This window comes from Pogoniulus pusillus, chromosome 28 (assembly GCF_015220805.1).
Source record: "Pogoniulus pusillus isolate bPogPus1 chromosome 28, bPogPus1.pri, whole genome shotgun sequence".
Taxonomy (NCBI): Eukaryota; Metazoa; Chordata; class Aves; order Piciformes; family Lybiidae; genus Pogoniulus; species Pogoniulus pusillus.
The window spans coordinates 14,673,708-14,688,161 of record NC_087291.1 but is presented as its reverse complement, the minus strand read 5'-3'; the positions used below and the strand labels follow the sequence as shown (position 1 = coordinate 14,688,161).

At 41.4% G+C, this 14,454-nt stretch overlaps 1 protein-coding gene across 9 annotated transcripts in view; it reads left to right on the top strand.

Annotated features, from left to right (window-relative positions):
* PHF14 (PHD finger protein 14) overlaps positions 1–14,454 on the top strand; it is a 151,458-nt gene that overhangs the window by 25,346 nt on the left and 111,658 nt on the right. For all 9 annotated transcript variants that reach the window (XM_064167166.1, XM_064167167.1, XM_064167165.1 and 6 more), the window contains exons 6-8: positions 4,782–4,893; positions 7,226–7,363; positions 10,206–10,352. In XM_064167166.1, the coding sequence (XP_064023236.1) occupies positions 4,782–4,893; positions 7,226–7,363; positions 10,206–10,352 (397 nt within the window). The remainder of the gene's footprint in view (positions 1–4,781; positions 4,894–7,225; positions 7,364–10,205; positions 10,353–14,454) is intronic.

The window sequence follows — 14,454 nt, the reverse complement described above, 5'->3', positions numbered from 1 at the left end:
GAATACAGCTGTCTTCTAAGACGTGGCATAAGCATGTCCATATCTGTCTTCCCCCCCCCCCCCCGTTCTTTGGTGTTTTCTGTATTATTATTACTGTCATTATTTTAAACTTTCTGGTCTTAGACTTTACTGTTGCTAATAGTGTTTGGTCCTGCCATCATTAAAAGCTTAACAGAGCTCAGTTTGATAAGAATATGGTGTTTTGGCAAGGTTTTTTTGACCTCCTGTGTTATCTGCTGTCAGAAAAGTAAATACAGCATTAAAATGTCACAAGTTTTATGGATTAAATTGTACATTCCCTTGCATATCTCCCTTAGTTTGCATTTTTTTCTGATAACAAAAACAATTTGTGTTGGGAATTAAAACATCATGATGGTATTCATAACACTGAACTCTGACCATTGGATACAGATGCTAGCAATAACCTCTTGAGGCATCTTCCTTTCTCCACTGAATATACATTGAGCTGAACTTTGCAATTTATAGCTGAGATGCATTTTAAAGATACATATTCAGCATGGAAAGACATTTTTTGTCCTTTCATGTCTTCCTCGGGCATCTTACAAAGGGAAATCATAGAATCATAGAATCAACCAGGTTGGAAGAGACCTCCAAGATCATCCAGTCCAACCTATCCCCCAGCCCTATCCAGTCAACTAGACCATGAGACAACAAAAGTAGAATTACAGTTCTGTTTCCAGAGAAAAAATATTGCACAAGTGAGTCAGGACTTCAAGTGAATAGGTTTGAACTCATATAAGCAGTTGTGCTTCTTTTAGAATCGTTTCAGGGTTCAGATCCTCACTTGCTGATCTGCCTTTGGTTCAGCAGTGTCTGTAAAGCTGCTACACTCTGTAGTTTGTCAGTTCCGTTTTAATAGTAATGCTACTATACAGAAAATAGGTTTTTAAAGGCTAAAGTAAATTGTCTAAGTTGGGAAATGTGAGAACCAATATCACCTGGCAAATTTTATTTCAGCCTCTTTACTCCTCTGTGTTCTGTAAGGCAGTTTAAGCACTCTACATATGTCATTTCCCACATAACTGTGATAGAAGCTGCAGTGAATGGCTGCAAAACTGCTTGCATTTCTTCTTGTAAAAGGGTGGCTTGCTTTTGGTGAATGTGCAGGTGTTTTCTTTGTGACACTGGTTCTCTGTGCAGGAGCACTTGCCTGCTTTTGTGATTGTGGGCATTAACACAGCTTGTTCTTGTTGCTGTGGTATTTTTGCCTGTTAGATAGTGTGATATGAGTATCATGATTAAGCATACATTTATTCTCCCAGCTAGACAGAGCTTATCACAGAATACATCCAGTTGGAATAGACCTCAGAGATCATCCAGTCCAGTCCTTGACTGAGCTATCAGGGGTCAACACAAATCCATGTCCCTAAGCGCCAGGTCCACAGGCTGCTTGAACACCCCCAGGGATGGTGACTCCAGCACTGCCCTGGGCAGACCATTCCAGTGTTTGAGAGAACTCTCTGTGAAGAAATATTTCCTGATATCCAGTCTCAATCTCCCCTGGCACAGCTTGAAACCATTTCCTCTAGTCCTGTCACTTGTCACCAAGAACAGGCTCCCCATCCCTGTTTTGACTTCCCTTCAGGTAGTTGTAGAGCGTGATGAGGTCTCACCCCAGCCTCCTCATCTCCAGACGGAACAACCCCAAGTCCATCAGACATTCCTTGTCAATCATGTGCTCAAGGCCCTCCATGAGCCTCCTTATCCTTCTCTGGATATGTTGAACTTAAGTAGTAGAAAACCCAAATACTAAGTACCATGTGACAATTCCTGTGCTCTCTTTCTTTCAATCATTTACTTACAAATGTGAAATCTATAAGACAATTGGTCACTACAGGCTAAGGGCAGGGTCTTGAAGCAGACAATGCCCATTACATTTTCATTGTACTCACAGAGTCACAGAATGGGTTGGATTGGAAGGGATCTTAAAGATTATCCAGTTCCAACCTCCCTCACATAGGCAGGGACACCTCCCACTCGTCCAGGTTGCTCAATGCCTCATCCAAGCTGGCCTTGAACACCTCCAGGGAGGGGTTATCCATGACCTCCCTGGGCTACCTGTTCCAGTATCTCACCACCTTCACAATAAAGAATTTCTTCCTAATCGCCTCTTTCAATCTCACCTCCTCAAGCTTCAAACCATCCCCCCTCATCCTATCACTATGAGACCCTCTAAAAAGTCCCTCCCCAGCTTTCTTGTAGCTCCCTTTGGGTGCTGGAAGGCTGCTGTAAGGTCTCCCTGGAGCTTTCTGTCCTCCTCTGTCCCTATAGGGGAAGTGCTCCAGCCCTCTGATCATCTTCATGCCATCATCTTGTTTACTCAGTAAACTACAACCCAATTCAGTTCTTTCTTGAAATGCTAGCAGAAAGAGACTGAATTTCAGAATCCTTTAACTTATCCTTGCTCTCCATTCCCTTACCACCTTTTAAAAAGAAATTCTTCATGTGCATCAGTGCTGGAAATTATGCAATTCAAACCTATTTTGTTTCTCTTCATAATCAAGTTAGAATAATTTCTCTGTTCCTACCTGAAAGGTGAATCATTAGAATAATGAAGTGCTTAATTTCTTAGCAGATGCCTTTTCACATTAGCCTCTCGTTTTCACAAGCATAAATTTGAATTTATGAACTTTTATTTCTCAAAATGCTATTACCCAAGAATATGAATTCCCTTCTTGTTTCGGTATGGAGTTTCCCTTCTTCCTTAATCAACATCTGTCATCATTGCTCCCAGCTAAATGGATAGTAAAGTAACAAGGAAGATTATTCTTCTTTGATTACCCAATTTGTCTTAATTACAAGCTTCTAAAACATGTGCAGCTAAACAAATGAGCAGGAAAACATTTAGAACTGGTATTAAAGGCAGCTGAAATTGCCTCAGCTGTGAACTTGACTGACTTGTGTGTGTTTTTGACTATATTGAGGTCTGAGTTCACATATAGGTCGTTAAAGAAATGAGGCACTCGTGTGCCAATCACACTGAAATGGCAGTTTAAATCCATAATGCTGTAATACTTGGGTGACACCTACTAAAGCAGTTTGAGAAGGTCAATATGAAGCAAGCAGCCCAGCTGTTGGGTTTATCACAGATAAACTCCTAGAGAGTGCAGCAGCATTTAATACACCAGTGGAGCATGAAAAAACTCTGCAAATTAAATTGAGAAGCAGCTGCTTGTAGAAGATGCCTATCTTTGTATTGAACTGTAGAGGCTACCTTTAGGAGGCTGTATTAAAACCTAGTATCAAAAATCTTCAACCAGAAACTTGTTTTTTTGTATTTTTAATGATTATTTTTTTCTACAGCAGTAGCTGTGGAGATATTTCATGTTTGTTTATACAAACTCTGTTCACCTTAAGCCGGTGTGCTGGGGAAGAAGCCCCACAGAACTTGGTGCCATGGTCTACCCTTGAGCCCTGTGGTAAAGGGTTGGACTTGATGATCTGTGAGTTCTCTTCCAACCTTGGTGATACTGTAACTGAGATGGTTTCTGATTTGTCTTGTGACTGCCTTTGGAAAAAAATAAGAATGTGCTCATTTAAATGAGGTATCTATTTTAGTAGATGGATAATATTTAACAAAACACACATATGCACTGTCAAGGTCCAGAGAACAGAGATCAACAATATCTCTGTCCAGAGGAGCAAGATCTGTTCTTGTGGATTTCCATGTTGTGAAATTAAGGTGCAAGCGACACCATAGATCACCACAAAACTATTTATTAAAGGATAAAGTCGAACAAAACAGAGGGAAGGAGAGAAGGGGGCAGAGAGAGAGAGAGAGACAGAACAATGGAGAGAAGGAGAAGAGGCAGGGAAGGAAAAGAGCAGGGATTATATTGCCATCAGCCACAAATTGGGGGGAGAGAGAGATGTGTGTGTGGCCCGGGGATGATCTTCTGTGGACTTCATCAGGAGTTCTTCTGGTGGAGGTGCAGCTCTGGTGGAGGTCCACACTTTGGCAGGCATTGCTCATGTCTTTTTATACAGGTTTTAAGATGGGTGTCCAGGTGCAGCTCCCCAGGAATGCTTCCTGTGTATTCTCATGCTGCTGGCAGGTGCTTACCTGTCATAGAATGGAGTCATAGAATCAAACGGGTTGGAAGAGACCTCCAAGCTCATCCAGTCCAACCTAGCACCCAGCCCTATCCAGTCATCTAGACCATGGCACTAAGTGCCTCATCCAGTCTGTTCTTGAACACCTCTAGGGACAGTGAACCCACCACCTCCCTGGGCAGCCCATTCCAATGACAAATCACTCTCTCTGGTAAGAACTTCCTCCTAACATCCAGCCTGTACTTCCCCATACCCCAAATACACATAAGCCTTTTCTCTGTGGGATAGCTGATGTGTACATCCTGGACATTCACGCCAGGCTGAGGTTCAGGAATTTCCTCAAAGGCATTTTCTGTTGATTTGCATCCCTGAGCATGCGGCCAGGCACCTTGTCTGAGCCCAGGAAGTTAACAAAGGCAATCTTTATCTTTGTTAATTAAGGAGAGAGAAGATTTAGACTCTCACATGCACACACACACAAATTTTTGTTGAAGAATTTCATAAAGGTAACAATTTGGGCCAAACTGCTCCCAGTTTTGGATACAGTGTGGAAGGGCAGAGGTGGTACCAGGTGCTCCATTCATCCCTTGTAGGAATATCTTGCGCCTCTGTTGCTTTTGCAGGGAGCAGACAGAAAGTGGTGAGTACAATATATGATGAAAATGCTGATGACAATGACAGTAACCTAATTTTATCTGCTGTTTCAGGTGGGTCCATATCGTTTGTGCCCTCTATGTTCCAGGAGTGGCATTTGGAGATATTGACAAACTTCGGCCAGTAACGCTCACGGAAATGAATTACTCCAAGTATGGTGCCAAGGTAACTTCAGGAGAGATTTACTGCCAACAGCTTCATTTTACATTTTTACATCTAATAGAGTAACATTTTCCCAACTAAATGATTTCACAGCACGTGGCAGTGAGATTCTAGACTGAGAATGAGATGGAACTTTGTTCATGGTTGCTCTGTCAGTGCTTTTCCTTCCCTCTTTATTTCTGTTTTCCTTACCACTGTTGTCCATAATTTCTGTCACTGCTTCCCCCCTAATTTCCCTTGTATTTTTACACAGGTGCTAATTAATTTCTTCTAAAGATAGTTAAAGGCAGATTGCCAAAATAGGGAAGAGGATTTGTGGAATAAAAAAAAGCAGAAATGGAAGGTTAGGTGGATTAAGGAAGTGACTGGTGCACATTGGAGTCGCCGTCCCTGGGGCACTTCAAGGCAAGGTTGGACATGGCACTTGGTGCCATGGTCTAGCCTTGAGCTCTGTGGTAAAGGGTTGGACTTGATGATCTATGAGGTCTCTTCCAACCCTGATGATACTGTGATACTGTGATACATTCATGTGCATGGCAGAATTCACTGGCAATTACTTTAAGGTCTATGTAATGATGAGATAGAATCCATGTAAAGAGGTTGCTGCAAAGCATATTAAAAAAAGCTCACAACAATATGAGGCTCTCAACTTGAAAAATGGCTCTAAAATGAAAAAGATATTACATGTACATGTTTTCAGTCCAGATCAGAGCTGGTCATGCACAAACAGAAAGCCATCAGCACAGGACTTACTAATTTGCTAAGTACTCTGATGGAGGCTGTGTGGCGAAGTCCTGTCTATCAGGCTAATGTGAAGGAAGGTGGTTGTACTCCTGCTCTAATGCTTCATTTGTGCATAGTCAGTTCTGAGATGTCAGGTTGAATACTAAATGCACATAATATAGTACACTTGAACCCCATAAAAGACATAAAGACCTGTGTACAACATACCTGTATCAGGTTCTTCATGGGTTTGCTGAGGCATTTGGCATTGCTCAGAAATGTTTCTTAGAGTAGGGCAAGCTCCCCAAACCTTACAAACTGTTATTGCAATGTATAATGCTTTGTGTATTTATAATACACACAGGTGATGTGTAGCATTAGGGCTAAGAATTTTGGAGATGCTGTCTTACTGTAAGGTGAAAGTGACCTGCACCAGTGAGGACTCATTACTCTTGCGTAACTGGAAACAATGTTGTTTGCTCTATCAAGCGTGGAGCTTACATCTTACTTAGCTACATTTCCCTCTGCAAAACTGGTTTAACATAATATATTTTCCCCCTTCATTTCTCACCTGTTACACCTTGATTTTAAAGGATTTCCTTCAAGTGTAATGTATGCAGTGTTCTGAGATTCTTCAGTCCCTGAATTTTCTTTGCCATCCCTTCCTGTTAACTTCCTGCGTGGGGATGTTCTCTGTGGGTGATACACAACTCTCCTCTGTATTCGGTGTGTGAGAGATTAAGAGATGCACATGGATCACAGAATCATAGAATTGTTTCAGTCAGAAAAGCCCTCTAAGATCATCCTTATGTACTGGATAGCAGCATTGCTTAAGCACCCTGCGTTCCCATTTGTTCATTCCTGCTTATGTGCTCATCACTCTTGCTTGCAGGCACAGCTGTTGGGTCTGATGAGTTTGTGGTGAAACAGGCTGAACAATTGGTCTGGCTGAAAAAGAAGGTGGTTTTTTTTTCTCCCAGGTCACATTAGGGGATGTCAGTTTACTGTCCTGGAAAAAAACTGTATCTAGAATGCATGTAGCTGAAGCCATAGTGCAGTAATTGAGTGAATTACAGCCTTCTTTACTGATATTTACAGCTCTTGAGTATTTATTTCTGCACTGTCACACATTTACTCCTCGATCATTGCTTATCACAGGACATCTATGTAATTATCTGTGCCTTTCAGTCGTCTAGAGCACTGCTCTTTTCTTTTTGTTGTTTGTCCTCTGAACTTGTTGAACAACTGAACGTTTGCTGAGCAATAATGTTGTTTATGATACCATACTTTTAATTAGTTGTGCATGAGTTGTTTGAGTGGCATTTAGTTCTTGCTCTAAAAGATAGTAAAAGACATGGGAGTTCATAGAAAAATTATCCAACATGCTGTTTAGGTTGTTTAAGCACCTTTCCTTTGCTTGTTGCAAATGAGATTAATGGCACGGGTTGGGAAGGGGTGAAGTTTAATTAGTGTCAGCTGTCAGCAGCATGCTTGGTTTCTGTACCACACAGGAGTAAAACTGCATGTTTAGTTGTTATATGTAAGATGTGAATGATCAAATATCAGGCACCTGAAATGTTGACTGTGGCATTTTCCACTCTTCTCCATCAAGGAATGCAGCTTTTGTGAAGATCCTCGTTTTGCCAGAACTGGGGTGTGCATTAGCTGTGATGCTGGGATGTGCAGAGCTTATTTCCACGTGACCTGTGCTCAGAAGGAAGGCCTCCTCTCAGAAGCAGCAGCAGAAGAGGTAGCTGTGGGAAGGATAAAGGAAAAGAGTTGTATTGAAAGCTTGTGAAGGCTGCCTGAAATTGTGCCTCTTTTGCTCACCAACCCTGAGCAAAGCTTTTGTAAATCAGTAGCAAATCATAGGCTGAGTAAAGGGAGGGTCTTTGTTCACTAAGTTGTCCAACTCTAAGCACCTTTTGAAACGGGCTGGAAAAGGAGATAAACACAGGATTTCACTTAACAGACTATCAGGCAATACATGCATCAAATCTAATTCTTGAATTTCAACCTTGGCTGACCTGCTTACCCAGCTGTTCATGTAGTATAGTAATCTCTGTTTCCTACCAAATAGAATCATCTTGAGAAATGAACTACATTTCTCATGTCATTTTTTTCCTCGATGCTTTGCAGTATTTTCTTCAAATTGAAGTAGAGCTACACAACATCTTTGTGCTAACATTAATCATAGAGTGACTTAGATTGGAAGGGACCTTGGAGATCATCTACTCCAACCTCCCCACCATGGGCCAGGGACACCTCTCAACTTGGCTGCTCGAGGCCTCATCCCACCTGGCCTTAAACACCTCCAGGGAGGAGGCATCCACAACTTCCCTCTGATCTTAGAAATCAGAGTGGAAGACAAACATTTATAACCTACTGCTAACTTCTTAATACCTGCTCTTATCAGTTTTATCCTTGGAATATGATTAAAGCAATTTAGATTTGAAGCTTCTGCTTCCAAATTGATTTTTATGGTAAAAGTACTTCTAGGTTGACAAATTTCATCCTGACAGGTATCATTTGGATTTAGCCTGTCCTGTGTGTAGCATCGACTTAGTGAGTAACATAGATAACACACAAACAAGTATTAGTTTCAGTGGTGACTTGGACACTTTTGTTTCTGAAAATAGCAGGACAGTAAGTGATTCTTAAAAGGATCCCAAGATACCCTCTTCTGTGAGACTGTTGAATAGGAAGATAGTACAATTGCCCCATTGTTGTCTCTGGTAAATTATGTATAATGTTGATTATTCAAATCACAGAATTAACCAGGTTGGAAGAAACTTTTGAGAAGATGCATCAAGTCCAACCTATCACCTATCTAAGTAACTAAATCATGGCACTAAGTGCCTCATCCAATCTCCTTTTAAATACCTCCATGGTCAGTAACTCTACCACCTCCCCAGGCAGCCCATTCCAATACCAGTCACTCTCTCTGTCAAGAACTTCTTCCTAACTTCCAGCCTAAACCTGCCCTGGTGCAGTTTGAGACTGTCCCTGGCTGCCTGGGAGAAGAGACCAAACTCCACCTGGCTACAACCTCCTTTCAGGTAGTTGTAGAGAGCAATAGGATCTCCCCTGAGCCAACTCTTCCCCAGGCTGAAACACTCTGTGTTAATTTGTTCTAGGCATATGAATTTAATTTCCTTTCCACATTAAAATTATGTGAAGTGTTTTCTGTAACCAAAATATTTTCAATTAAGGCCTAATCACACTCTGATTTTAGAGTACTGCTAATTTCTAGAAGAATGTTATCACACACTATGAAAATCAAAATAAAACATCTTTGTAAGGAAAGCCTGCCTAGATTTTATTAGTCTGTCTTTTATAGGCAGAGTGAAGGATAATTTGATTGGAAAATTATTTACTACTGTTTTTATTACTTTATCAAGAAGACTTCTTTAAGATTTTCATCTCTGTAGATTTATGGTGATGGTTCTACACTTTTGAAAGTACCCTGGTGGTGAAGTACACTTTTCAAACCAGGCCTCCCCATGACTCAGACGTTTGTAGTCTCCTTGCAGGGTTTTCAAGCGCTGAAAGTTGCTGTAAACTTACAGCCATGATAACGTGCAGGTTTGATGGAGCAAGGATGAAAAATGTAAAAGCCAAAATCACCTGAGAGGGGATAAATCACCTTGAGTATACCCACCAAAAACATTCTGAAAACCACTTGAGACAACCAAATTTATTGCCTTTATTATAGAAAATTGTTAATCCCTCGTAGGATGTGATGCAAAAGACACAGAGAAGCAAAAGGAGGTTAAAGGTACATAGTATGTGTTAAAAGGATTTGTAGTTATCAGTTTCTCTTTTTTTATAGGAATGAGAAAATTTTACATGATTAAACAGTAGAGAGTTATGGAGTTAATGCATTTTAAAAAGATTTAGAGTCAATGAAAAAGACAGTGAGGAAAAAAAAAAACACTTTATAGGGTAAATGACATCAATATGACAAAATGTCCAGTTCTGGGCCCCTCAATTCAAGAGAGATGTTGAGGTGTTGGAATGTGTCCAGAGAAGGGCAACAAAACTGGTGAGAGGCCTGGAACACAAACCCTATGAGGAGAGGCTGAGGGAGCTGGGGGTGTGCAGCCTGGAGAAGAGGAGGCTCAGGGGTGACCTCCTTGCTGTCTACAACTACCTGAAGGGAGGCTGTAGCCAAGTAGGGGTTGGCCTCTTCTCCCAGACAACCAGCAACAGAACAAGGGGACACAGTCTCAAGTTGTGCCGAGGCAGGTCTAGGCTGGATGTTAGGAGGAAGTCGTTGCCAGAGAGAGTGATTGGCATTGGAATGGGCTGCCCAGGGAGGTGGTGGAGGCACCGTCCCTGGAGGTGTTCAAGAAAAGCCTGGCTGAGGCACTTAGTGCCATGGTCTGGTTGATTGGCTAGGGCTGGGTGCTAGGTTGGCCTGAATGATCTTGGAGGTCTCTTCCAATCTGGTTGATTCTATGAAAATGAATTTAGAACCACACACACTGTGAGCTGATTGCCAGAATGTTTGTGCTGTTCAGAGCTTTTTGGCTGTCTATATCTGACTTTATTTTCATTCCTTTCCTCTCTTGTTTTTTTTTCTGCAACAGGACATAGCTGACCCTTTCTTTGCTTACTGTAAGCAGCACGCAGACAGGTTAGACAGAAAATGGAAGCGGAAGAACTACTTGGCACTGCAGTCTTACTGCAAAATGTCCTTGCAGGAGAGGGAAAAACAGCTCTCACCAGAAGCTCAGGTATTGTGTTTGTGACACAAAGGTGTCTGTGTTAATTATCCACTTCAAGGAGAAAGTAGTGAAGAGGGTGGGAAGTTTGTATTATAATAGGGAATGAAATATGAAGTATATTCATTGAGTCAGAGAGGCTGAAAAAGATCTCCAAGATCATCCAGTCCAGCCCTTACCCCAGCATTGCCATAGCAGCATTGAACCATGGCCCTCAGCACATCTCTGCCTCTCTGAAACACCTCCAGGGATGGGGACACGCCACTGCCCTGGGCAGCCAGGGCCTGACTTTGACAACAGTTGTTCCTTGTATCCAGGCTAAACCTCCCCTGGGCCAACTTGAGGCCATTTCCTCTCACTCCACACTTCTTGGAGTGAGGAGCCCAAACCTGAACCCAGGATTCAAGGTATGGCCTCCCCAGTGCCAGTCCAGGGACACAATCCCTGCCCCAGTCCTGCTGGCCACGCTATTGGTGCTCCAGGCCAAGCTTCTGGTGGCCCTCTTGGCCACCTGGCTGGCTCATCTCCATCTGCTCTTGACAAACACCCCCTAGGTCCTTTTCCACCAGGCAGTTTCTGGTCACTCTGCCTCAGACCTTGAATGTTCATGATGCTGTTGTGACCCAAGTGGAGGACCTGGCCCTTGGCCTTGTTAAACCTCACCCCCTTGGCCTTGTCCCATCAATACTGCCTGGTCAAGTCCCTCTGTACACCCTCCCTACCCTCAAGCAGATCAGCACTGCTGCTCAACCTGGTGTGATTAACAAGGCTTTGAAGTAGTATTTTGGTCTCCAAGAACAATTCTCACATAGAATTAACCAGGTGGGTAAAGACTTTGGAGATCATCGAGTGCAACCTATCACCTAACACCTTCTAATTCACTAAACCATGGCACTGAGTGCCTCATCCAGCCTCTTTTTAAAGTAAGTGAACTAATTAACAAGTAGAGATATCTGTACTTGACTGAATTCAAAAAAATCTTCATTTTTTTAGGTTTTATGGCAAGAAGTAATTAAATTTTCAGTATAATTCATAGATATTGTTTAATATTTCCTTCAAGATTCTTAACAAAAGAAGGCAGCCAGATATGACATTAACCATGTTGCTGCATCCAAGTTCAGTCTATTTCCTCTTTTATGTATCTTGAACTTGGCAGAAGAGTTTATCTTGCCTGCAGTTTTTTCCTGATACATTACTATGTAGGCCTAAAGAGAGTTCTACCTGCTGGACTCTTTCATAGTAAGGATACCCTAGAAAAAAAAAATCATGTATTTGGAGAAACTGAGTCTGTGCTGCTGAGCTGGAGTTATTTGAACATCTTAAGCATCATCTATGTCCTTTCTTCATGGCAGATTCATGTAAAACTGCTAACTATTGCATAAGCTCAACTGATAAATGTCTTGTTGATTCAAAGATTTCGACCCTTCTGAGGGAGTTGGTGTATTTTGAGATGCTTTAATGTAGCTTTAATGTGTAGAAAAGCAGCTTATTATTTGAATGAATCCTGCCTGATTTGCTGTAAAAAGCAGCAGATCCTGTAAATAATGGAAAGGTCTTTTTCTGAAGAGAGAATTGTGGTATAATGAACAGGAAATAAATCTTCATATCATCACACTTTCTCTTTTAAAAAGTTAGACCTTCCTAGTTCTTCAGAGGTCTTTATAGGAGAAAATAATTTTACTCTAAAAGGACCTATGCAGTGAGGAATGAATATGGTCAGACACTATTGTAGAAGAATTTAGAACAAAATATTCATATGGGGTATGGAGCTTCATGAAGCTTAAGGCTGGTTACATAATTTTTGCTGAATACACTCAGGTCTCAATTAAGTTTGAAAATGCACATTTGTAGTGGAGAAATCACAGCTATAGGAATTCTTGCCAACATAATGGTAAGTGCTGGTTGTGCAAAATCAGTTTGTGTCCATCAGGGCTTGTTAGCTCTGTTTTCAGGCATTTGTTGTGTGGTGCTGCTAATGCTGCTAAGTTCCCAGCAGCCTCTCTCTTTCCTTCCTGGTCTTAATAGTTAGGATTAAATACCTAGAAGCTGAAAGAGGAAATGCTGAAAGCTGCAGGTGGAGTTGCTTGACTTGGCTGTAGGCACAGTGATGCAAATTCCATTACTGGCATACCTTTTCTAAACCTGGTTACTTCACTATCATGGCTCTGATGTTGTATGAGTTTGTATTAGGGCTGTCTGTGTGCCTTGAGTTTGCATGGATGAAACAGATTGCATGGTTGAAAAGTACATTTCCATGGTGAGTTGTATGTAATGGAATTATTTGAAGCAGTTGCCTTTGAGTGGTTTCTGTACCACTGTAGAGCTGCAAGGGGTTGTTAATATCTACTGGAAAGGTCTGGCTGGGGTGTTGAAGCGTGTGTCAATCCACACCTTAACTTACCATGTGTTGTCTGCATAAGAAAGTTTAAATCTCACCAAAAAATTCAACCATCTGTGTTATATTAGGATTTTGTTGGGGAAATAAGAGTCTTGAGACAGCTTAGTCTAGGGAAAAAAAAAGTTTAAATAATGTGTGTATATAAATACACACACACAGAGATATATATAATAAGTGTATGTGCATATTAGAACTCAGATCATGGGGAGTTTGTGGGCTTAAAGTTCACAAAAATCAAACTGACATACATGAGTGTGCATTTGTACAAATCATTTATCTGGTATTGTGAAAATGGATTTGAGAGGCACACTTTTGAAGGATAAAAAATGGGTATTTGGTGCTCACACAGAAATAACTGAGTCAGTGTGGTCCAAAAAAGAAGTAAATCCCTCTAAAGAGTGTGATACACAAAGCTGTCTAGGGTCGTTATTGACTGCTGGAGGATGTTCTGCACCAAAGTACTTTTCTCACATCAATAAAGGAGATGTACATTCCCTGAGTCAAGCATGTCTTTGATAATTGCTTAAATCCAAGCAACTTGAGTTCAGAATTTTAGACATTTGAGATTTAATACTTTTGAGATGAATATTTTTTTAATCTGTCATCTATTTCTGGAATTAGATTCTGGGTGTGCAACTGTATGACATCTTCAATGACCCCAAGGGTTTCAGAACTGAGTATACAATACTATCAATAAAGAAGTGTCTTAGCTGAGGAAACTACAAACCATCCCTGGTCCATCCAGTGGAGGTGAATATGTTACTTGCTGCCATGGATCCAAGAAAAAAAAGCCTTTGAGGTCAGAGCTGGTCTGCAAACCATGTTGGTTGTGTTTCTTGACCATTAATGTTCAAGACCTTGTAAGGTAACATGTGAAACTGTCTGTGATATATCCTTCAGTGAATCTGTAATCAGAGCTGTTGCTTGCATGTATGCACACTCTGTTGCTTTTGTCTCAGGAGTGTCTCCTAACCATATGGTAGGGCAGTTGGATTAGTTTAGTTTCTTCTTTCTGCAGGCAAGTAAACAACTCCTAACTGATAGTCAGCTGGAGTTTTGCCTCTGAAGGTTTGTATGTTGGTGTCGTTTGCTGCCAGAATTGCCAATCCATGTAGTTCCCACAAGACAGTGTTCTCCAACTGTCAGTAACAAGTTGATCTTCTGGGGTTGATATCCCAGATGGTCACAAGTATACAGATGCCATCAACAATATATGTTGTGAGCTTCTCTTCCCTACTTCATTTCTGTTTGAATTGGTGGTTTTGGCACCTTATAAGCAGCTAGTTTAACATTTTCTAAAGAGATCTGGCACTGAGAAAAGAGTTCCTGTGAGAGGATGTCAAACGTGACAAAAACGTTTGTCCTCGACTCTTATTGCTCACATAGACAGAGGTTTAAAGTGTATCTAAATGTGCTTTTGATAGATCAGCCAAAGCTTTTCCCAGGAGTGCGTTTTCACAGTCCCATCAAATTACCATTATTAGTAGGAATTGTCTGAAAGCCAGCAATCCTTTGTGCTGCTGTAATTGGCAGGGAAATCTCATCAAGAAACCTGTGCAGAGCTTGGAAACGTAGTGTCTGTCTGTCCTGAAGTAAAACCAAACATCTGTATCAGTGGCTCTTTCTTGAGGTGTAGAGTTCAGGCACAAATCATAGGATGACTTAGATTGGAAGTGACCCTAGAGATCATTTGCTCCACCCTCCCTGCCATGGGCA